The sequence below is a fragment of the Ammospiza caudacuta genome, chromosome 5 (assembly GCF_027887145.1).
Source record: "Ammospiza caudacuta isolate bAmmCau1 chromosome 5, bAmmCau1.pri, whole genome shotgun sequence".
Lineage (NCBI taxonomy): Eukaryota > Metazoa > Chordata > Aves > Passeriformes > Passerellidae > Ammospiza > Ammospiza caudacuta.
This window is the reverse complement of record NC_080597.1, coordinates 67,937,976-67,963,548: the sequence shown is the minus strand read 5'-3', so window position 1 is coordinate 67,963,548 and position 25,573 is coordinate 67,937,976. Positions and strand designations below refer to the sequence as shown.

At 35.3% G+C, this 25,573-nt stretch overlaps 1 protein-coding gene across 1 annotated transcript in view; it reads left to right on the top strand.

Annotated features, from left to right (window-relative positions):
* CACNA2D1 (calcium voltage-gated channel auxiliary subunit alpha2delta 1) overlaps positions 1–25,573 on the top strand; it is a 360,302-nt gene that overhangs the window by 251,152 nt on the left and 83,577 nt on the right. Inside the window, exons 7-10 of the mRNA XM_058804461.1 lie at positions 714–845; positions 14,145–14,214; positions 15,074–15,124; positions 16,216–16,315. Of these exons, the coding sequence (XP_058660444.1) occupies positions 714–845; positions 14,145–14,214; positions 15,074–15,124; positions 16,216–16,315 (353 nt within the window). The remainder of the gene's footprint in view (positions 1–713; positions 846–14,144; positions 14,215–15,073; positions 15,125–16,215; positions 16,316–25,573) is intronic.

The following is a 25,573-nucleotide window of genomic DNA, read 5'->3' as shown; positions in this document are numbered from 1 at the left end:
ATAATCCATTTTGAAAGGGACATCTCTGTTACATTTATATTATACCTATTTGTTGATGCCATTCTACTCATTCTTATTGCAGTACACTGTAATTAGCCAGCATTTGTTTTTCTGTAAACAGTCTTCTCTGTGGTTGGGAGGTGCAATTAGAGTGACATCTCAGAAAAGAAGTAATTTTAGAAGATATTGTCTGTTGCAATATGACATGAAATGAGCGACACTGACATGCTGAGATGTCCAAGGCAAAAATGGGCACGTTTATTTCCAAACCTCAATATTTATAGAATTCCAAAAGTGACCCTGGATTGGAGGATGAAATTGCCGCCTCTCCAACCACATTGGTCAAACCATCAATTCTTTCCTCCTCCAGAAAGTAATGCAAAACAATCATTATTTACATGAAAAGTGCATGAGAAACTCCATTACAAAAATGTAAACATCAGAAGACTTAGAAGAAGTTTAGAAGAACAGGGTGACAGTTGTCTGTGCAAATAAACCAAGGACCATGGCATGCAAATAATGCAACAGGAAGAAGATAGTGTGAGGAATTTAAAGAAAATGCCCAAGGAAAACAAGTGTGCTTCTTATTTAATTTCTGGATTAGTTACATTAAGTCTTATCACTTTCTTAATGTTCCAGCTTGCTTTTTGTAGCTGTTGCTTCTTGTGTTAGGATGTGACTTTCTAATAGCAGATTTGCTTTGTCTTTGACAGCAACGATCGTGTTAAATGAACTCAACTGGACGGCGGCCCTGGATGACGTGTTCAAGCGGAACCGGGAAGAGGACCCCACGTTATTATGGCAGGTTTTTGGCAGTGCCACTGGCCTGGCAAGGTATTACCCAGGTAACTGAACTGTCCTAGACTGTGGGAGTACCAGTCGTTGGTTTTTCTGGGTCTGGATTGAAGGCACTGGAGACAGTAATTCATGTTTGGACTCAAGAGTTTGTTATTTCTTACCAGTGAAGCAGCCTCACTACTGTCAGTTTGGCAGCCTTTCATTAGAAGGCACAATATGGCCAACAGTCTCTTGTTGAAAGGTCTTTTAAGACTAAATTATCCAATTAAGAACTGACACCTAGATTATTTTTCCTTTTAACCCAATAACTGATCCCAAAGAGCCCACAGTGCATAATTTCTTCCCAATTACAAAATGACACCCAAACCCATGAAGAAGAAGGAAGAAGAAGCACAAATAAGGAACCCAGGATGACACCCTGTGCCGTCCATCTTTTTTCCATCCACAACATAATAAAAATCCCCAAACCTATATTGCTCACCTATTGATACACCTACACTACTCTCTACAATCTATTTCACACTTTTGTGGATTCCAGTCTATCTTGAAGTCTAGGAAACTTTCTCCCTGAATGCGGGTCAAAGTCAGTGCTCCCCTGGGGGTCAGGGCACCCCAGAACAGGCAGAGAAATATTCCCAGTGCCCTGGGTTTCCACACTAGACAACTCTGCTATGCCATTTATTGCATTGAAAATATTCTGAATTATCTATGAGCAGTGAAATGTAACTAAATCTTGCTTTTTTACATGGGCACTGTTTCTTTATATCAGAACTACACACTCAAGGACTGTAAAATTATTCTGGCATAAAGCTAACATGAGGGGGAAGGAACTGGGAGTGAAATATGTAATTAGTATTTTTTTAAAGTAAAAAGTACAGAAGATTATGTCCTTTGAAAAGCAGAAGATTTTAATTTTTTTTCTATTATTTTCTATATCTTGTGTAAATAATCACTTGAATATTTGCAAGTGACCTTTTTGTACTTGTCTAGTTTTAAAGATAGTGATGTGGAAATTAGACATATAGTCATGTTTAACATCAGTGAAAATGTGAGTGCACCATGCTATGTTCATTTCTCTCAGAATCTACAACCCTTGACAGGTACATCTTTGCTATTAGAGCTAAGGCCAATTCTACTTGATTACTTCAACCAACATCTGTTTCACCAAAGAATCTCATCACTTGATCACACTAATTAATTTAAATAGATGTATATTTTACTGAATTTAGATGATGAGTAGCCTGAATTTGATTTTTGTTGTTTGCTATGTAATGGAAAGCCTTGTTTTATGGCAAGACCTGTGTTGCTGCTGTTGTTAAGTGATGCTCTTATCAAAGCCTGAATAATGTGTCCACTACACACACAACAGCGTGCTGTGTGAAGCATGTTGACTCATGCCTACAACTGCCCGAGGAAGAATTTTGAGAACCTTTCTCTTCTGTTTATACAAGATTGTTTGTGTTTCTGAGGGCGAAGGGGATTATTCTGAAGCTGTTATTGTATCATTAGCACAAGTGCTAGCACAGGCAGGGAAACTGCCTCAGGCTAGTTTACAGGAAGAATATTTCATAGCACTTGAATCCTGTTTGTTTTGTCATGCTGGATGATCGTGAAATAAATACAGGGAGATGTTACAGAAAAAAATATTGAAAATGCAAATGTATTATTTATTTTGTTCTCCAACTCTTCCAATGCTTTGGGGATCTACCTTCATGTGTGGGGCCAGCACTATGTGATGTTTTTTTAGTACTGAAAAATAATGTTTCTTAAATATATCTCTCAGCCAATCTCTAGGAAATAATATTTCACTTGAAAATAACTCCCATATATTTAAAAATAGATTCTTATATCTAGCTAACCTGTCTACTCCAGTAGTTCACCAACACAACATAGGAGCGTGAAAATCTCTATGCATTCTTCCTTAAAATACCTGTATAAAATGGGAGCAGCTTTTCTCTCTTTTGCAGGTGCAAATGTTACTTGTATATACTTCACCTAAACACAATTTTTTAAATTTAGTGTAAAACCCAGATACTCACACCTGCTATTTATTCCACAGCTAAGTATTTAATAGGTGTCCAATTCTGTCAGAACGTAACTTCATAAATTCCTAAGTAATTCCCCAGTTCTTAAATGCTGGACATACATACACAGTGTGGAGCAGTTTGATACTCTGTAGGTTATGTCTGTTGTTTTGTGCATCTGCTTCCCATTGTAACTCAAATTGAACAGCCTTTTACATTTTAGGTTTGTATAATAGATCTTTGTGCAAGGCTCTCCATTCCTCTCTTGTAAACTTTATCTCAGTTTGCTGACACAACTGATGTTCTAAAAATTAATTTAGGTTTCATATGGTGAAGTGGATGCTTTTCACATTTGCATTTTGAAAATTATATTATAAATTGTAAAAAAATTGCTTCATTATATTGGCCTTTGGAAAGCCTGTTTCAAAATGATGAATTTTTCCACAGTGATGATATTTGTGAAAGAATTTGGAAATATCAAAACCCAAAATCAAAATGCATAGATAAGTCTTTTCATTATTATCTGGAACGTATTCTCCCAGTCTTTCTTCCCATGTTAAAAAAAAAATTTCAGTACCTCTAAACTACAAAGGGTGTTTTCAAACAGAGTTTTTGTTTATTAATGTTCTTTTATCTGCTCTTGTCCCACTGCTTTCAGTCATGGCCAAAGGGTCTCACATCACTTCTGCTCTTGGGCTGTCCTTTCCACATTAGTAACCAACAGTATGAAGGGATCTTTCTATGAGCAGCCTGTGAGAAGGAAAAATGTGTAAAATATGAATGCTTGAGCCACCAGCACCCCATTCTTCCCCCACCATTGTGGGTACATTCTTCTCCCCAGACCTGGGGTGGTGAGACCATCGTGTTGCCTTTATCTTATCCCAGTTCCTGCTGCAGTCCCAATTCCAGTGAGCAGCCACATTTGGGGAGGGATGCGCTTTGGTGGGCAGGGATGGAGAACCTTTGCAGCTGTGCAAAGCTTGTTCTTAGAGGATTTTAGCATGTTTAAGCCATTAACCATTTCATTCTCTCACAATAATATCAATATCCTCATTAGTTTCATTGGCAGCATATTTTTAAGAGAAATGCTAAGCTATGTTGCTCTACTGGCAATCATCCATTTTGATAGAAGATGACAAGAGCAATTTTGACATTTTTATTAGCTACTCTATGAACTCTGAAGAACTCAAAACTAAACAGCAATTTAATAAAAGAGCTAGAAAGAAAAGAATATAAAGTCCATGAAACTTTGAAGAAGGATGTAATATATGCTCATTGATATGTTTAAAGGCACAAATCACAAATTAGTCTTTCATCCATTGTAAGAGCAGCCCTCAGTAATCACAGGCCTCTGCAATCAAAAGGAAATTCTGGAATAAGGACACCTTGTTGCCAGTGGAGGAGGGTTTAGTTAGGAAATGTTTAAACAACTGGACTCAAAGGAATACCAAGTAAGTTTTCCAGAGACACTAAACTGGGAGGAGCTGTCGACCCCCTCAAGGGCAGAGAGTCCAGTTTAATATAGAATAAACAATTGCACAAAATTTGGGTATTTTATGATTTTTTAAAATTACATTTAATGATTCTTAATTACAGTTAAAATATGTCAAATTGTTATAACAAGTGAACAGACTCAAAAAATTGTAAATTCATTGAATTTATTTTAAAAATATCTGATTAATAATTTTAGGTAACTTAAATTTAATAATATTATTTAATAATATTAGAAATTTCCAGCCTTTTTTCCTGCAAGCAGACAGTTTTCCATCATTAATGTATAACTCAAGAGTCAGGGCCAGTTTTCAAAAGTGCTGTGGAAGGAAGTTGAAATGTATTTTGTGGGACTCTTTTACGTAAACACTACTGAAATGCAGTGTTATGAAAACAGTAAACAAAACCAGAGGAGTTTCTTAGGTAAAACTGTGAGTCGCTAAGTTCAGAAGTTGGATTCTCTGCAATAGGGCAAGAGAGCCCAAATTATTTTAAATGTTGAATTGCTTTCTCCGTAGTAGCAGTAGATGTACATCTACCTGCCTAATTATTTGACTTTATGAGTCTAATTCCAGAACCCTGTATTGGCTTTTAAGATGTCATTTTAAGATGACTCTTGACTAATTCTAGTCCAGACAGAGGGTTTCAGTCATTTTTGTTTCAAAATAAAAGCAGTAATCTAGCAGTGATTTATTAATATAATTGAAATTAGCAATTTATTCCAATCCAATTGAAACCTTTTCTGTTTTTTTATAAATATTGAATCTGTCACCTGTGGGCTTGCATATGTAGTGTTTTGTTGGTGCTGTGTGGACAGCATGGTATTTTAATATAGATCGTGTTTCAAATTTAATTTATAATTAACCACAGAGCACTGGTCAAATCTGTTGCTCAAAAATAAATTAATTGAATTAAAGTAGTTTAATATGATTTGACAGATATTAAGTTACTTACATTTTGTGAGGCATCTATCCAGGTTTAGAAAGCAGCTATCTAAAAGAACAATTTAATAAAATTTTTTTGGTGGACTACTTGGAAGGGTAGGTATAAGGTAACCAGTTCCACTTTTAATCATGAAATTCTTTTTAATTATAGGCATAAGTAGGATTATAATTGTTAATTAATGTTTCATTAAAATACTGCAGTGGGAGGCATACTATTTACACTGCAGCAAATACTAATTAAACAAACTTTAAAAACAACTTTGTATTTATGTGCCTTTTACCAGATACCATCTCTCCCTTTGTTCATTTTGTTGGGTCTTTTTGGGGTATTTTTGTTTTGGGTTTTTTTTTGGATTGCAGACAGCAGACATTTATTTGTGGATAAATATGATAGAGGAGGCTTTCTAGCTACAGTAATAAATCTACTTAAGAAAAATTGGTTGCATAGGATTACTGAAAAGAAAACACATTCCTGATTTAGATGAATGTTTAGTAAAAGCTGTTTGATCAGCAGCACTGACTCAGCTCTCTCAGGGAAGTACACTAAATAATAATTTTCCCAAGGGTGATTTTAGAAAGGGTAATACTGATAGGGAGACTGATAGTGCTGATAGTTTCAGATTTCAGCCAGTGGGTTACAAATATCCATAACAGTGGCATGATGATGCTTGAGTAGATTCAGCATCTTTTATATGGAAATGCTGAACATCGGCACATTGGGACAGTATTTGGTCTACAGTGACCAAAGGTCTGAAGGTGAGGATGTGCCACACTTGGTCAAGATCCGAAAAGTTGAGTCAATTCATAACAAACAAACAAACAAATCAAAACAGACAAACAAACAAAAACGAGAAAGAAATACTATCCTGTTCCCACCTGCCCCAAATCTTCCCAATTCTACCTGGAAGTTTAACAAGGGCATATGGGAAGTTCAGCTGAAAGCTTATGTTCAAAATATGGTATTTCTGGCAATTAATTCTGGCAAGAGATATGTCTTCCAGTCTCCCAGGCTTCTGCATGGATCTGTGACTTCTCTCCACAAAAAGACTTTGTGGAGTCTTTTTGTTGGGGTCTTTCACAGAGAAGAAAGCAGAGTCCAACCTGCAGCTCCCCACCCTTCCCTTACCACATCACCTAGACACACACACTTGTCCTCTTCATTTGAACTTACCTGTATTACCTATATTAGAGAAGAATTCTTACTTTAAGTATATCTGATCATGTACACCTGTGATTTGTAAGTTCATCAACTCCCTCAGCTTAAAGATGTATCTGTGTTATTAAACAGGGTAAGTCAGAGTTTTATTGGAATTCTTTAGACAGCCCCATGGTGTGACTGAAGGGACGTGTGCTGGCAGCTTTTCCCAATGGACAGCACTGAATGCTGTTTTCTTTCTTAAATACTGCAAAGTTCTCCAGTTTTGTTCCAGGAGACTTTCTGTTCTCAGAGACACCTGGATTATTTTGTGCTAAGCTACAAGTCAAATACATGCTGCACCGCACATAAAACACAAGTTTTCATCTGCAGAACACTTCTGGTTAAAGAACTAATAAAAACATTCTTTTGTCCTCATTTTGCAGATAAAAGAAACAGGTATAGAGAGAAAAAATGTCCTCTTCAGTGATCCTCTGAAGGTTAGGTATTCAAGCCAGGGGTATGCATAGCAGTAATTCTTTTAGCATTGAGTGTGCATTTATGTTAACTCATATTTAAATTCAGTTTAAATATCAGCAGGTCTGGTAATCTCCACTGGATCTTTGTCATATCAGTACTGAAGAGTACAGTGAAAAGAGCCATTGCATCCTTCCCTTTCTTTACTGCAGCCTTGCCTTCTACTTAGTCTTCCTTTGTTTATCTATGTGATAAATAGGTGTAATATGATGGAAATTTTAATTAATTAGAAAAAAATCTCTTTGCATTGCTCATGCCAGTATTTTACTAGGGTATTCCTATGGAAATTGAGCTTATGAGGTATTAAATGGAAAAACACATAAAGAAAGCAGCACTTCAGTGATGATAATCAGTGAAAAATAATCTTGTCCCTAAAGTCTTCAAAATTTGGGATTAAAAATATAGATAGAACAGAGCTATCAGAATAAGGATTATCTCTTATCCTTCATTTAAAAACAACCAACCAAAAAAAAACCCAACCCAAAAAACCAACCCTTAACCTGTTTCTAGATGTTAGTGAATCAAGTTTCACTTAGCTATTAGAGCATTCCCTGCTTAGACAAATTAATAATAGAAGAGCTTTAAAAATCAATTTCTAATAAAATAAAACGGTATCTCTCAAAATGAAGAACTTGCTGTGCACAGCTGCTCTTGTGTTAGCAATTAATGGCAAGCAATAGTGTTGTGGCCATGATATTGAACTCTCCAGAGAAAGTAATTACTGAAGCAGGTACTGAGAGACTGGAAAGCCTAAAAAATCCATAGAAAATGAATCAAAAGCCTTGCAAAATTGAGAATGTCACTTTTTTTTTGCAAAAGGTTTTATATTTTATAGCTGTTTGTTCCTGTTAACAGCTCAACTTTTAAAGGAGCCTTTAAAGTAGGCAAACAAAGTGAAAGCACAAACACTTTCCTGGTAATGCAGCTTATAAATTATCAATTAGTGCAATTAGTGTGTGTGAGGCAGATACTTCTACTTTTTCATAGAAATAAGCCTCTTTGAGTGTTGTTTACTTTTTTTTTTTTCCTTTTTTCCTTTGAAATCTGTGAGGGAGGAACAGGAACTGACATGATTTGCATCTAACCATACTCATAGAATTTTTGGTGGAAAATGCCTTTCAGATCATCAAGTGTAGCCATCAACCCAGCCCCACCACCACCTTTACCACTAAACCATGTCCTCAAATGGCACATCCACACATTTTTTTAACTTCCAGGGATGGTGACTGCCACTTCCCTGCTCTGCATGTATCAATGCTTCACAAACCTTTCTGGCAAGAAATGTTTACTGATATCCCATCTAAATCTCCCCTGGCACAACTTGAAGCTGTGTCTTCTCATCCTGGTCCCTTGTTACTTGAGATTGACACCCTTCACTACACACTGCTTCACTACAACCTCATTTCATGATATGAAAAATCTTACAGTGAGTTCAGTTATGGCTCATTTTTTAAAACTGATGTGCTGAATTTTGCAGTTACACAGGCAGATCCACCAAGTTACAGGATAACCTGCTATTCCTAGTGAGTTAATGAAATTACATACTGCAGGTCACCATGCCTTCATGCTGAAATTCAGGCTATCTTTGTGTCTTTATGATACAGATTTAAATCTCCAGAATGTGCTTTTATAGGAGAAAAAGGAAAACCACAACAGACCAAATAAAACAGCTTGTTGCTTATTCTTCTCAAGCTCTGATACTCCAGCCCTCTTTGGGGAGATGATTGGTAGTCCAGGTGAAACTAATGGAAACAACACATTTAGGATGAAATTCAGTTTATACATACAGAAAGAGAAATGTTTGCCTCTGAAATAAGATAACAGAAAGAGGTTCATTTGAAGTGGCAAGCTGCAGCAGGTATTGCACATTCTAATCACTCTTGGGTGTTTTGCTACATAGGGATCAAAAATCAATATATTTGTTTGTGTATGGACTATTCCCATATCAAATCTTTGCTTAACTGATTTGTGTTAAAACTGAGTGCAGTATTCATAACATAACATAATCACCCATTATCACATGGGTAATACATTTACAAAACCTCATTATTATTATCCTCTCTTTTCTGTATTGTTACTGAAGATATTGCACAGACCTGTATAACTTAGATAGATTTTACCTGAACACATTTTAAGGTTTTGGCAATTTCAGTCACTAAGAAAAGAAAATCACAAGGGAATGGCTGCATTCAGTCCTGACTGAACATCTGGAGTGGTAGCACAGAGCTGATCTGTAACAATCTCTCTCTTGGGAGGATGGTACTAACCAGAATTAATCCAAGGCACCATTATGATATAGACATCCTGACTACTAATTATAGCAGTTGAAAACACTTTATGATTATTAATGTTAGGGGCTTTTAAAGTTATGGCTGCTTTTTTTTTTTAGCTACCATGTCTCACCTTATACTGAAAAACAGCTAAGTAATTCTACAGAAGTGGTGCTGCTACACTGAAATTCAAATTACTTCTTTCTGAGTAGAAAATTGAGGGGTATCAGATTTCTCAAATAGTCTGGGCTATCACATATCTACAATCAGTTTTTTTCACATAAGTTCACTAACAGAATTATGAAATATCAACAAAGTATATTCTGTATCTTATGCCTTTGCTCCATCTGAGAAGACTTTGCTGAATCTGGCTCAGGGAATTGAATAATCTGTGGTTTTGGTTGTTTTGAATATACACGTGAATGTTAATTTGAGACATTGCAAGATAAAATTTGGAGTTTGAATCAAAATAAAATTATGCAGTCTGGGATTGATAATTGGTGTTTGTTACCTATCTTAATATCAGCTTTTAGCCTCTTTTCTCAAATGTGTTAATAATGTAAAGGGGTGTAAAGCTGTTAATGATTCATCTCTGCCTCTCTGTTCCTTGCACATGCATACCTAACCAGCAGAACAGGGCAGAACTTTCAAGATATTTTCTCTCTTGACACTCACCTATGCCTCTGGAATTACCTCATGAATTCAGAATGGGAGGCTGTAACCAAGTCTTCCTTTCCTAACAAATATTTTCATTTAGGCTCTATGCTGTGACAGTCTCTATAGTGCATTAATTGGTTCTGCTTTTAACCAACAAACCTGAGGATTTCTACTCCAAATGTGCAGAAATAACAGAAAAACAAGGCTTGCTCTTGCTTGAATTATATCCAGTCCTTGTATCTCAATAACGCAAACAGAAATGGGAGGGATATCAAACCTAATTAATAATTTATAAAGTATCAAATCTATCCACATGCCAAACAGGAAAATCATCAAAAGGGAACATGAGTAAAGCCTGATGTATGCACCAGAGAACTGTGAAGTGTTGACATAGCTCAAAAATGCTCATATGCAACAATGAACTGTGATGAGGCTGATTTCTTGAAGATATTGGTTAACCAGGTTCCAAACAACCTTATTAAAAATGTTATATAAACAAAACTGTAAATCTCAAAATCCTTGATCAATTTAAGTTTTTGATGGGGAATTGGAATAATATTTTTTGTGTTTTTCATTTTGCTTTTACTTTAGACCACATAACAGCTTTTGTCAGTAAGGTATAAGCCAGTTTCCCCAAATGGCTTTATAGTGTGGTCTGTATATGGGCCAAAAACAGCATATCTCTCTCATTTGTCTCCATCCCTTCTAATTATTTCCTGTAAAATTATTAATGCATACTTACTTATTTTTACATAAAAAGAATTTATCATCTTTTAAAAAGGTTGTTTTAAAAATATTAAATCAGGAGAATTTAAATTGATCACTGGAGATCAAACATTGTAAGGGAATTTCAGTTTCCTACTAAAAACAATTTCAACAATATCCATAAATACTCAGAATGTTACTAAAACCAGTGAATACACATCAGGCCATTCAAAGCCATCTAAAATTAAAAGTGTTATTCCAGATAGAGACTATGAGGAATGGGTAATTTAGTCATGTTAATTCTTGAGTTTGGAGAGGGAATTCAGCACTTCTTTGCTGTGAATGAAATTTCAGATACTAAGGGCTGACTCCTTATTTATGTTGTGCAGAGCCAGAGCTGTGCAGAGACTTTCTACTAGATTATGTAAATTGTTGTAGAAACCATCAGAAAGATCAATAGAACAAATTTTCTCATTATACATTATATATCTTAATTAGTGCGTGACCCAGCAGCCATTAATATCCTGTGATAAATCGTGCAGTCATTGAAACTTAAGCATATAGAAGCTTGTTGCATTTTTTCTGGAAAGAAAATAATATATTTATTAGGAAAACAAAACTTATTGACCCGTGGCACAGGAAATAGTGGTTTAACAGCATGGTAATAAATAATGCTTTTAAAGACCTTCTGCAGATCGCCCTGAAGCTGCAGACAGTCATTCCAGGACTGGGTGCACTGCAAGAGCCATGCTAATGAGCAAAAAGTAGAATTTAGTTGTGCTCACCTCTGTGCCTATCTACCCAAAACTAAAGCTCTGTTACCATTCACAATCTCATTTAAATCTCCATGAGAGAAGGAGCAGATAGGCTGTAAGTAGTGTGCTGAGTGGGATCTGCTCAGTTTACTTTGTGTGTAATTATACTGTTATTAGAGTTTATAGCCTAGTTCTCATGAATGGCTTCCTTTCCATTGTTCTTTTTAAGCTGCTAATATAGATGTATTCAAAAAGAGACAGTCTGGGCCTCAGTGCAATCCTGGCTATTACTGAAAAGCTATGGTAGAACTGAGCCCAGGTTTAGCAGCTCAAGGTTTTACCAAAGGAATTCTGCTGTAGATCAGTTTGGAAAAAATTGTCTTCACATCCTTCATTTTACTGTCTCAACCTGAAGTTTTGAATATCCTCTCCGTATTTAAAAAACAAAACCAAAGAAAAGGAATTTTTAAATCTGTTGAGATATTTTTCCAGTTAAAAAACCCTCAAGTGTTGTTATACAATCATTTGGTGCTTTTAGGAATACTAGGGAACATTTCAGGCATTTCAAATTTTGCTATTAGGTGTTCAAGTGGGTATAAATTTTGCTTCTTCATGTTTCTGAAATGTTTGCCACATACTGTTTGGTCTAAAGGTTCTGAAGGGCATTGTTGAGAAAACTGATGTTAGCCTTAAGAATGTGATGTGCTTACCTATGAGGTGGTGTTACATTAACATGTATTGGCAGCTCTCAAATTTGGCAGAAAAAAGTATCTGAATTATTTCTCATGGTCTTCTGCTGCACAGCTAAAATGAAATCTTAACTCATATTTCTGTAAATGTTAGTTTAGATTCAGAAAAATTACCCTGTAGTTAAGATGTGAAGATTGTGATGTCTGATGAATTCTAGCTAAATGTTCCTATGATGGTTTTCAGTAGATAATTTATGTTAGCTAAAGGGCCATTCTGTCATTCTGCCTGTAGAACATTTGTTCAGCTTTAAATGACTACCTCTGTCAGCATTTGCTGTCACAGTAGTATATGAAGATGATGTTGGAAATGTCCTTATTCAGCTTCTCCCTTCAAACTCTCTTTGAACCACCATCCTTTTGCTTTACAGATTGCACTTAAGGAATTGAACTTATCTTTCGTGTGAAATAAAATAACATTACCAGTGTAAATTGAATTTTCTCTGTTGTTTTGAAATAAATCCAGATCATAAATTGAGATAATTCTGTATTTATGAAGGCTGTTCAAGATATGTGTCAATTAAGAGGGACATATTTGGTAGGGCACAGCCTTTTTATTGGATGTCACTAAAATGACTGGAAGTTTTTGCAAAGATATGGCAGCCTTGGTCTATAACTTGATTTATTTTTGCTGTTTTACCTAAACCACTCATAAAACAAACCGAAATGAACATATTCCGTGAAGATTTTGCAAGTCTCAGGGAACGTATCTGAAAGATGGATTTTCAGATGGAATTTCTATGGGAAGGATAGCCTGGACAAAGACCAAAAAAAAATCCCTCATTGAACATGTGCTAACCTTGTAGGCTAATAAAATACTGGTGGATTTAACCTGTGCATGTCTAAGTAATGATACTTAAGTTAGAATTTTAACATATATCCATTTTAAAAAAATTAAATTCTCTCCTTTCTGAAAATTTCAAATACTTTTATGCTGTCAGGCCCCAAAGGACCTTTCAAGTGGTCTAGTCCGAAATCATAGCCAATACTGGTATAGATTTTGAGGTTCTTCTGGTGTGCAACAATACACAGTGTTATCTGTGGCTGGTAAATGTGGGTTACAGTCAGCTTAAAGGTTCCAGTAAGTGATAGGCCAGATCACGGTTTGGTCTCTTAGGAAATGATTCATTTTGTAAAATCAAAAATAGGCAGCTGCTCAAAGCTGATGGCTTTTTTTATATTCATGGGTGAAGATATAAATCTCCCATTTTGTCTAAGGTATATTATTTTTCAGGAAGAATCTTGGAGCTGCCTATATCTTTCTTTATTTCCTATACAGAAAAATGATTGATGTCAGGAAATAGCACCCCCAAGGCTTTTGGCATAGAGCGAGAGAACAAATTGTGGAACATTATCTCATTCCCTGTAGCTTTTCACATTTTTATTTGTGTTCATTAAGCTGCCACATGGTTTTGAAAGGGTCATTTTACCTTCCAGTAAGGAAATAATTCCCACCCTTGATGAAAATTATGGTAAAGCCTAGATTAAGCACTTGAAAAAGGCCATCATTTTTAGCATTTTCTTTACAGAGACATAAATATTTACATCTCTTTTTTTTTTCAGAGAATATGCTATTTTCATGTTCCTTTTCTAATATGCATTTTTAGGTAAAGCTCTTGAGTCAGTGAACAATTATTTAGGCTCATAACTGAGATGCCATTATTATATACAGCAATAATTTTTTTTTAATTAAATAAGTTGTTAAAAAAAGTTGTTTCATTGTCTGAAGTGTTTTGGTTGAGTTTTTGGTTCCATTGAAATCAGTGGTCAGTTATAGTACCTGTTTCTTCAACACACTTGGCCATACACATACATATACATATACATATACATTTATACATATACATTTACATTTACATACACACATACATAGTTTCATTGCATTGTATTATGTGGCAATGGGTATAAGGATGTCTAGATATTTCAACAACATATTACATAAATACAGACTATTTTTTATCTCTATGAAATGTTGATATCTATATAGTGCAAAGTCTGTGATACTGATTCATGATGTTGTAATTAAAATACTTGAGATAAAGTTTTATATTATTCCATACATTTTTTATTTTTTCTTTTTAGCTTCACCATGGGTAGATAAAAGTCGAACACCTAACAAAATAGATCTGTATGATGTACGCAGAAGACCATGGTAAGCTTTCTTTTTAAAGGTTCAGTAGATATATATATTTACATCGCTTACTTTCTAGATATTACTGTAAAAATATTTTTTCTGTATGTCTGTAACGGTACTCATTTTAGATATTGTTATTTTCTTTTTTAAACTAGTTAGTTTTTCTAAATAAAAAAAATTCAAATTATACTCCTTGTTTTGCAATATCTACTATAGTAGTTGTACAATTGGATTACAATAGACTTTTCATAGGAGGCTAACTGCCAAATAGGTGTAAGACAGTTAAATCTGATTTTGTGTCAAAATCATTTATAATCCTGAATATTAGACTGAACCATTCTTCTAGATTTTTGCAAATATTTAAAAAATATGCCTCAGTGGTTTAAACCAGCAATAAAATCACTAGGTGTGTAAAAGATGGGAGCCAGGTGGAATTACTTCTCATGTTTTTTAATACAAGCCTCTCAAGACATAAAGCACATTGATACTTGGATGTAGTCGGACATATTTTCTTTCTAAAGGACTAAGTATTTCTGCCTAAGCTGGACTGAGTAATAATTCATCAGTCATCAAGATCTGTAGCTATGAAACAGCATTCCTGTTCTTCAGTTGCATGAAAACAGTGAATTTTGATTAGTGCATCCTATGTCCACACTTCCCTAGTGTGGTTTAGACTTAGATTTACCTGGGAGACACCGCAAGAGAGGAAATAACAACACATGGGTTAAAAAACAACACATGGGTTTTGTACTAGCTACAACAGGAGGATTTCATTGGTCCAGCTGCTTTGTGTTTAGAGATCCCAGAGTGTCTTCCGTCACACACAAAAGAATGCTTATGCAATTTTGTGTCAAACATGTAATTTTTTTTATTTCAGGTATATCCAAGGAGCAGCATCTCCCAAGGACATGCTTATTTTAGTGGATGCGTGAGTATTTAATGTCTGAATACTGACATTAGTGGGGTAAAAGTACTTGGCTATATTGAACAAATCTGTCTATGCTGAAAAACAGAGAGGCAATTAAGGGGTCTTGTATGCAAGCTTCAAAAATCTTGGTATGAGCAAAATAAATACATAATAGGAAATATTTCCAAAAAGCTTAAACTAAACATGAAAGTTATTTAAACTGGAGGCAAGGAAATGTTTATTTAAATCACTTCAATATTTTTCTGTTTTCAACTTATTAATTACTGCAGCAATCAAGTGAATATTTGGATATTTGATATCAAGTGAATATCCTGTGTGTGCCAGGTTTTGTTGTAAAGCACAAACCTAAAAACAAATGACTAGAAGCATTTCAATAGATGTGACAATGATTTAATGCACCTGAGAGATAAGAATGTATGTGGACTTCATGTGTTTTACAATACAGATTTAAAAAATGCCAAGTTCAGTTGCTATAAAAAATTGCTAGAAAGCAAGCAAAGAAATGCATAAAAACTTGCTGTCTGCCTCAGCAAGGCTTCTGTGGTGTAGGCAAAGTTGAGGGACTGAAGGGAGCATTGAACCTGATGTGTCAGATTGCTTTATGCTGAAAAGCTTCTCAGGCACAGAATTTGCATTTAATGCTTTCACACGTGGTGAAGTGCTTTCATATCAGCAGTGAGTTTTATCAACATTTGTTATTTCTTCACTTCAGCTTAGGTTTTGCCTTGAATCAAAGAAGCTGTCATTGGTGTTTCTGGAAATCCAGAGCTGTAAATCTGAGTGTAGGAGTATAAAATGTTTAGATAATGCATTGGTTGAAGGTGTTAAACTCAGATTTCTTGAAAAGGGAATGAGTAAAGGATGCAGCATTATGATGTCATCCGAGGCACAGGACTGGGACTTTGTATTTTTGGACTTTAATAATTATGAATAGTTTAATAACCCTAATGATGAGTTGAACAATTCAGGAATAAATTTTATTCATTTATTATAAAATTGAAAATTTTAGTGTTTAGGTGGATGCTCTGTATTTTCTTTTTATGTTGCATAATAGTTGATGAATTCAACTTTTCCATTGTGAATTTTTTCAGGAGTGGGAGCGTCAGTGGGTTGACATTGAAGCTGATCCGCACGTCGGTGATTGAGATGTTGGAGACCTTGTCTGATGATGACTTTGTGAATGTAGTTTCAGTGAGTATCTGTTCTTTCCACAAAATTTGCATTGTCAACAAAGCCAAAAGCAAACTACTTTTAATACCAGACGTGAGGTACTTGAATGTCAAGCTGCAAAGAGACTTAAAATATATTGTATTTGCTTTCTTATATAAAAAAATGAATGTCCTAGATATGATATTGCATATACATTTGAGTGAAGGGCAAAAGTAATTTAAATAAACTCCTGCAGAGCCAAATTCTCCTTTCCAATATTATTCTATTGTCTGTATAAAGCCTCTCCCATTAGATTGGTGTATGCAAATCCTCTTGAAATAATTGCTGGTTCCCAGATTTTCTACACAGAAGATATTTGGATTGCTCATGTTGTTTGATGCATAATGACAGTAGATGTGGAGCCATTTATCTGATCTACCCAAGAAATTTTTCTGAAAAGTTTTATAGTTCTTCGCCACTTGATGGGTGGCAAAATATTTTTTCTCATATTAAATAATAAAATAGAGAGAAGAATCTATGAAGAAGGGATGGGAACTTCTCCATTTTTAGGAGAATACCTTGGATGTCATGTTCTAGCCTTGGGAAAAGCTTTTTATTTTTTTTTTTTTTAATTAAGCTATTCAACTGTAGAGTTTTGATTCTATGGATTTAAGATGAGAACACTGGCATATTCTTAATAACAACAGACAGCCTCAATGATGAGTAACTGGAATGATTTTGGAGATAATTTTCAACTTGCAGATTCATGTTGTAGCTAGCCTGGAGGAGAAAGGCCTGGAATCTAACTGAAAGAAATATTTTTTAAAACTACTTATTGCTTCATGATTTTCTGACAGTCTAGCTAGAACTTTCTGCAAGGAGCAGATAAGTGTTTATTCTCAATGGTATTTCGTTTGTTAAAGTTTTTAATAGTGGATAAGACCATTTTCCTTGGTCTAAATTGCAGTAAATAATAAAAATAAAAACACCTTGATTTTTTTTTAAATTATAGTTACTAAAGGAAATAAGCTTCTCTGTAATGATATTGGGGAATTAAAATCTTCTTAGTTTCACCAATTAAATTAAAAAAAAAAAAAAGCTTGTAATCTAAACTGATGGAAATTGATTACTATGTTCACTGGAGTTGTGCCAGTTTTCACTGCTGGAATATCTAGACCCCTACTATCTCTTGTTTTACACATAATTCCAAACTCTTTTGTTCCATTTTCTCCATGACCAGAAAGAGTCATCTTAATGCTAAGCCTTCCTTAGGCTGTGAGTATTTTACTAGCTAAGGGTCACTATTATTCTAATGAGGCCTCGAGGTTGGGATTTGTGTCAGAAAAGGACCAGAAACCCCCAGTATTTTGTACAGTATATTTCCCCAGGGGTTTGTTACTTACAATATATAAGGGGCATTTTTTCCCTTTGAATGAACTTTAGAGGTTCACATCATAAATTTGATTGCTGAACCAAAAAGGGCATTTTGGTCATGTTGTTTTCATCATCAGTGGAGGGCAGCAATCTCAGAAATGTGCATAATAGAAAATGGCACCTCTAAATCTTTCATAAACTGCTATTTGGTGTTGTTCCCTTATAATTTAAAATTGTCCTTATTAAAACTTTTCAGTATTATAATTACTTTGATATAACCTATATTTTTATGCATTCAGATGGTTTATGAATGGAATTGTGGTGGAGGATTTGTAACATATATGTATTTTATTTCTCTAATAGACAGGAAATAATTAGCTATAGATAAGAAACAAATCGTTGTACTGCTCATAAGACATTCTATACAAGAGAGAGGAACCCAGAAGTTTGGTCTTTGAAGATTTTTTTTTAAAGGTTTTTTTTGCTTTTAAAGATTTGGTGGAATCAGTTTAACAGTTGTACTAGATAATTTTTCAAGTCTTTTTCAACATAAACAATTCCACGATTCTATCATCTTGATTGACAAAATATTCCATAATGGAGTAGGACTAGCTAAAGTCCAATTCCAGTGCTTTCTTAGTAAACCCAAACGGCAAAAAAACAACTTAAACATTTTGTTCTAGGTGAAATAAATGCAAATTAATTAAATTATTTTTTAAAAATTATTCAATATATTGCATGTCTCTGCTTGAGAGCATTTTCTCCTGAAGCATCCCAGTATTAGACATGATAGGCTAATCAAAAAGTCCAAAAACCTAGGTGAAAATGTCAAGTTAATACAGCATTAGCATATGGTTACATGAACACTAACACTATTTATAAGTTATCCACAATTTTTCTTTCCCTCGTGGATCTTTTGGCTTAAAATGTGACAGTTTTTTAATGGCTTGTTAGCTTTAATAACCATGGAGTCTTTGGTCTGGGGTTTTGAGTTAGCTGGAGAGCTGTTTCAGTGCTAACCTCTGCCAAGATGTTGTCCCACAAAGCCCATGTGCATGATGATTCATACCCACAACTGAAAGACATGGATTTAACTCATGTCAATCACTTAAAAGTGATAGGATGATTTCATGAACTGTGCCTTGTATATGAGGAAATCCTAGGGAAAAAAAAGCTTAAAAGTAGATGTGCTAAAAACATTAGTTCTGCTGAATAAATGTAGTTCCTTTGTGGTGTTGTGAGGTCCTCAGGATGAGGTGAGAGATGAGAATTTGACTCCAAGTTCTCAGAAGGCTGATTTATTTATATCATATCATATCATATCATATCATATCATATCATATCATATCATATCATATATCATATCATATCATATCATATACTAAAACTATACTATAGAAAGAGAAAGGATACAGACAGAAGGCTGAAACAAGAATGATAATAAAAACCTGTGACAGACTCAGAGAGTCTGACACAGCTGGCTGTGATTGCTCATTAAATAAAACAATTCACATGCTGGGTAAACAATTCTCCAAATCACATTCCAAAGCAGAAAAACGTAGAGACGCTGAGGCTTCTCATCTTCCCAGGAGAAGAAATCCTGGCGAAGGGATTTTTCATAAAATATCACGGTGACATTCCTGCATTTATTTCCAGGGAAAGAAAGGTTGAATGAACTGTTGAATTGTAAAAAGATAGCCAGGGGTTAACATATCATGGTTTCCTTTGGGATTTGCATGTTCCTTATCTGAAGTGCTGTGCTTTGTTGCAGGGAGAAAACCTGCTGTTTGCAAGGGCTTAAATGAATGAGTGATACAGCTGTTTTCCCACTAATCCAGTTAGAGGCTTTGATAGCAGCGAGCTGTAGATGATGGGGGCAGCAATTCCATCCCAGCACGTCGTGATTTAGTGGCTTGGTTTCAGATGCTGACACAGAGAGTGTAATTTGTTTGTGATTGTGGGTAGCGTGCAGGAGAAATGGATTTCAAATCTGCAGAGGAGCAGAAAACCACACAAAGGAGAAGCCTCCCTAACTGCAACAGATGTGTTAAAGGTCAGGAGCTGCTGTACTTTTTAAATTCACTTAGCCTTTGTAAAAATCCAAACTAGTATTTACTGCTTAGGAACTGGAAATTAAATGTCAAGTGCATATGAGATAGAACAGAATCATATTCTGGGAGAATTGAAAGCTCATCTCCTGCTCTTGTGCAGTTCTGCACATTGAGTAAACTCAGAGAAAAGGTGATTTCTACATGAGTTGATTTCAAAGAAAAAACTGTGCAGCCAGCCTGTGAAATTATTGTTGGGAATAAAAAAAAAAAATCTGTGGATGATGCATCCCTTTTCCCACTGATTTTTAACAGAAGTTTTTCATGTAATTCCACAGCTCATTGTTTGCAAACCTGTTGCTTTGTCTCTCTTACTCCTAAACTGGTAAAATCTTTACACCTTGCTAATTAAAATATTTAAATATGCTAACAGAGGGAAAAGAAAGTTTTTTAAAAGTGTTTTCAATATGTCAAAGGCCTCCTTTCCCTTTCTATAACATGATCCATCCTGTATTCTGCAGTTCATATTGCACCTGTATTCTCTTAAATACAGGGAGATGTTCCTTCCTTCTGGGAAGGAAGTTTATTTTGCAAAATTAAAAATTTTAAAATTAAGTTTATTTTTAAAATTAAATAACATGCCATGAGTGGAAGCCTTACCTGAAGTCCTAGTGGAGGGAGGAAGATGCTAGATTCTACAGCCAGGTAGCAGGTCATGTTTATACAAGCTTCGCTAGAAATTTTAGCTTTGTAGGAGTGCACTTCTGTTCTGTTGGCAAAAACTTGAAGAATTTTATTTAAAAACAACTTAAACTTTTTTTTCATTTATTATTTCAATGTAACATTTTTAGTGGATGTGAAATTAAATTGCGCACTGAAATGGTAGGACAGGATTTTTTACTGTGTTTTTGAATTTTGAAACAGAAAAGTTTGGTAGTGTTTAGTCTTTTCCAAACAACATCACTACTTGAGGGAGAAATTAAACATGATCATGGTATGAGTGGAACTGAAGTGTTTCTGTTGGTTGATCTAGAGGAAGTGAGAAGGACTCCTGCATGAAGGGTTCTGCCAATGCACTTTGGTTCTTTATTTCTCATTTTCCTTAATGGACAATACTAAGGAGAAAATATGAAGATGCCTGCCATCTTTTTCATTATTTGACAAATAAAAAACTAGATAGAGAATCAGGTTCTCTCTATAATAAATATGTCTGCATAAGAGCCTCTCTTAATGATTTAATCCTGAAGCATTTCAGGTAATGAATCACAGTAGCTGCAATTAAGTGTGCAGGATCCTCATCATCATAGCTCTGTGAGGCAGTAAACAAATACCTGTAATTTGTTTTCTTTTGTCAGGGGACATGTTTTGGTGTTTTTTCCTAGTCACTGAAAAGTGGTAGAAAGGCAAGTTTAGTTCTGAGTGTTGAGATTCCTGATTCTCTTAACAGCAATCCATCTCACTGACCTTTCAGTTTCTCTTAAATTGAATGGTTCATTTTCAGGAAAAGGGGAGCAATGATAGCTGCAGATAAACACATCTTGGTAGCAATGTTCTTTAATGGAAAATCATTAGCATTCCTAAATGGTATGTCATTATCTTGCATCTTCCATATTCAAGGGGCAAGTGAATTAAAAAGTTGTTTGTTTTTTTGTTTTTTTTTTTAATACAGATATATTTAATAAGCACTGTAGGTGGAGGGTTAAAGAAAAGCTTAGAGAAGTTATGATCAAAATCTAGTATTCAATTTCTACCTTGCTAATAATTACAGGTAGAGAAAGGCTATGTATCTATGGAAATAAATATAGGAGAAATATATCTGGAGGACAAGTCTAGCAAATGTAATCAAGGTGAGTAATCTGCAAATAAAATTGGAGAAAATTTGGGAATTATGGAAAGCAAGGGATTATTAAGAAGTTGGAAAGAGATTTATTTTTAGTGACAGGAATTACAGTAGTATAAACAGTGTCATGGAATATTTATCTGCTTGTAGAATTATGTTTCTTTTTACCTTCTCTCTAAAAGGAAAGTCAAGAAAGGAGTCAGTGAAGATCTGCTAGAAATCTTTCAGGGGGAGAGTTGAGAGGGCTGGAGTCGAGAGGAAGATTAGAGCAGGGGGAATATTATATAAGCTGACTTTTTTAAAATAAGATTGGCTTCAGTGGGACCCTGATCCTCAGGAAAGCACATTACACAGTTTTTTGTGAAGAAAAAGAAAAAGTGAGGGATCACAGAATCACAGAAATTCTAGGTTGGAAGAGACCTTTAAGATCATCGAGTCCAACCCATGTTCACTAGGACTCGAGCTTCTTGCAGTTGTCATCTGACATGATGAACTAGAAATGCTTGTAGAGCTTCAGTGACATGGCTAGAGACAACTTTTTGTCTAAATAGTGTACGGATTGATGGCTCACTTTCTCTACTAGAAGGCAAATTAAAAGTGTTTGAACTGAGATTTTTACTGTATGACTCCTTTGTTGTGGCTGAATACTGTTACATGTATGTGGAACATATCAGTAATTTAACACAAAACTGATTGGCTCAGATATTATGAAAAATACTATAGGTGTCTCCTCTGGGGACTGAAAGTGTTTTACAGGTGATTGCTTGGCTCTAGAAAGCATCTTCTCACACACCTGAGTGCATCATCTGAGAAGCTGAGTTTTAGGCCTGCTCTCAAACTCACAGAATTTGAGCTTTTTTTTGGTTGTTCTGGGGTATAGAAATAAATAATGACAGATGTCATCACAGATGAGGAATGCTGTTTCTGGGGAAACTCTTTTATCCATAGGTTCTCAAACCTTTCAGGTAAAAACACTTCAAAAAGCACGAGTTGAAGCCAAATAAATTTGAATGGCATATAACCAGTTAAAATGCCTTTAAAATTCCAAGGAAAGATTCTTGTTGTCTTCATATCAATATTTAATGCCTTTCTGGAAGATGCACTTTAAGCAAACATCTGCCACTAAATGTATTTGTTATGGTTTATTGCAGAAGGAGCCAAGGGAATTTTAATGACCAGTGGTAGGTGAGTAGTGAGACAGTAGGCAAGAGATCAGATTGGAGTGTCTCATTGTCCCTTTTCGCCTGAAATCAAGAATATGTAAAGATTTTGTTGGTTGCTTTTTCTTCTCTTTGTTTTGTCCTGCCAACTTAAATGTTTGTCCCAAGTAGTTGTTCATCATCCACTCTAGTTATTAATAGACTGGCAAGTACTTCATGACCCTTGTGTGGTACAAATATTCAAAATAAGAAATATTGCAAAGCTTTCATTATTACAAACAGGAAATACATACCAATTCCTTTTTTCTTTCCTCTGTCTACTTCATAGTTTTTCCATGTCTATGTAGCAAAAGACACATTCAGTAGTTAAGCTTTTTCTTATCCTTAGTGTAAGTAAAAATTTCCTGTTAACTTCATTTTAACAAGCCCTACAATACTGTCTGTGCAAGAAGACCAAATGGCAAATGCTTACATAAAGCAGACAAATACAGACTAGCCTGTGGCAGAGAGGTGAAAATGAAGTGCTACTTTTCCATCCCAGTGATAATATTCCTTGTGGTACTTGCTTGTGCTTCTTCTGGAATATCTGGCTTAAAATAGTAATGTCAGTGTTTAAAAACACAATATAACATAAAAATCATGTCAATTCTTTTCTCTCTGAGAATTACAGCTCAGATCAGGACCATCTCTAAAAGCCAAGTTGCCACGTTCACCTCTGAACTGTGCACAAGCTGCAAAGCCTTTGAAACGCTGCAGCCAGACAGAGCCCACACAGAAGCTACTCATGTTTTTATTCAAAGGCCATCTGGACATACCTGATATATTGCTACAGGATTTAGAAAGAAAAAATGTGTTTCAACAGTTTTTCTCTTAACTTCTCATTTACACTGAGCCTTACATAGCTACAAATAAACTTGACAAACTTTTAGAAGCTTTATTTTTCTTTTAGAATTACAAATTAATAACCAAGACATCTGAACTCTGGAATTTATTTGTTTATACATCTATTAATTTACCTGCTAGGGGAAAGCTTATCATGCCAGATTCAACACCCCAAGAGAGCTGAGGCTGCTGCAGCTCTGTGCCATGTCTCCTCCCATACGTCTTCCCAACTGGTCCAATATGCATGGAGCACATGTATATACACAAACATACCTAAATATATGTCTATATGCACACACATATATCTATATATCATCTATATATCTATCTATATATCTATATCTATCTATCTATATATCTGTATATCTAGACCTATATCTCACACACGTATATTTCTATATTTATATATAAATATATAAATATATATATATATATATATATATCCCCACAGGTAACACAAACAAATGTACAACATTCATGTGAGCACACATAAGAATTTCACTGTTAGAGACCCTAGGACTAGCACCTCTGTTTTACACAACTTTTTAATCTCCAAACCAACTAAATACATCTCCTTTACTCTATATAAGGGTTTTTCTCTTAAATATTCCATACTAAATCCTGTGCAAACCTGAAATGCACGTTACAGTATTAACTGTAACTTTAGCTTGCTGTGGAAGGAAAATGTTCAAAATGGATATAAGAAAGTAAAAAAGACATGGAAAGATTTGGAAATTTAATAGTACAAATATAAAAACATGATCTGTTTCATTTTGTATCTGTCACAAAGCATTAGTTCTAGGGAATAGTTTGCTTGAGTGCATGAAGAGCCAAAGGGAGTGGAAATTAGAAGCTCAAATTCTACATTAGGGTGTCAGGAGCAGGAATGTTGCTGGAAACTGTACATGTATTACTGTACCATATAGCTGACAGCTCCAGATGTCTAGAAAAGTCACCTCCATTCCTACTTTGAGGGATTGCTTTGGGCATCAATACACATTTTTATTGTCTCCTCTTATAGCTGTCAAATGTCAGGGAGTCAGACTTCTAACAACACATGGCATGGGGGTCTGTGGTTTCCAGAATAAATCTGAGCTCTCTAGGATATGAGTAGTATTTAAAATGAGTAGTGTATAAAAAGTAGTATATAAAAAGTAGTATTTAAAATGTGTAGTTTAGTGGTATATAAAATTATTTGATGACTCTACCTCATGGTTCCCCTGGCTAATAAATCATTGAATCCTTCCAGTTCCTTAATTTTCAGCAAATCACAAATCTTACTAAGGAGGCCCCTGCTTTGTCAGACACATCATTGATCTTGGGATGTTTTATGGCATGTCAGATGCTGGACCAAAAATGCATTGCTGAGTCAGCTTTCCAGCTAGGAGACTATCATCAGGAAGCATTGTGACAATATCATTACAAATTTGTATGGGAGAATGATTTCTTGAACAATAAACTCATTCCTTACCAGTTCAGAAGAGGCTGGGCTGGGCTGGCTGTAATGATTCTTTTGGAGAAAGATGACTCACCATGTTAGTGAAAAAAGAAGAAAATTCAGGCTGTACATAAATTTTGAGACAAGGTGGAGGCTATTTGTTCTGTGATCCACCTTTTAAAAAACATACTTTCTATAACAGTAATCTATTTGTTAGGCAATAATTGTGTGTGGCAGTGTCTTGGTTTGGAGTGAATCTAAATGATCTCTAAACTTTGGCAAAGCCTGAATGAAATAGTGATGGAGTTCTCAAGTCTCACACTTTCCAGACTCTCCCTTTTCCCTCCTGTCTCAGTTCCTGCCTCAGCAGCATCTCCCATGTCAGCACTGTGCTGCTGCAGCCTCCTCACTGCCCTGCCCCTCCAGGCACCTGCCCAGCCAGGCACAGCGCTCTGCCCTCAAAGGGGAGCGGGCACAAGGGAGTCAACATGTGGGAATGCAGAGGTGATGCTGCAGCCCTCTGCTGCCCCTCTGCCTTGTGAGCTGATGCTAAAATGC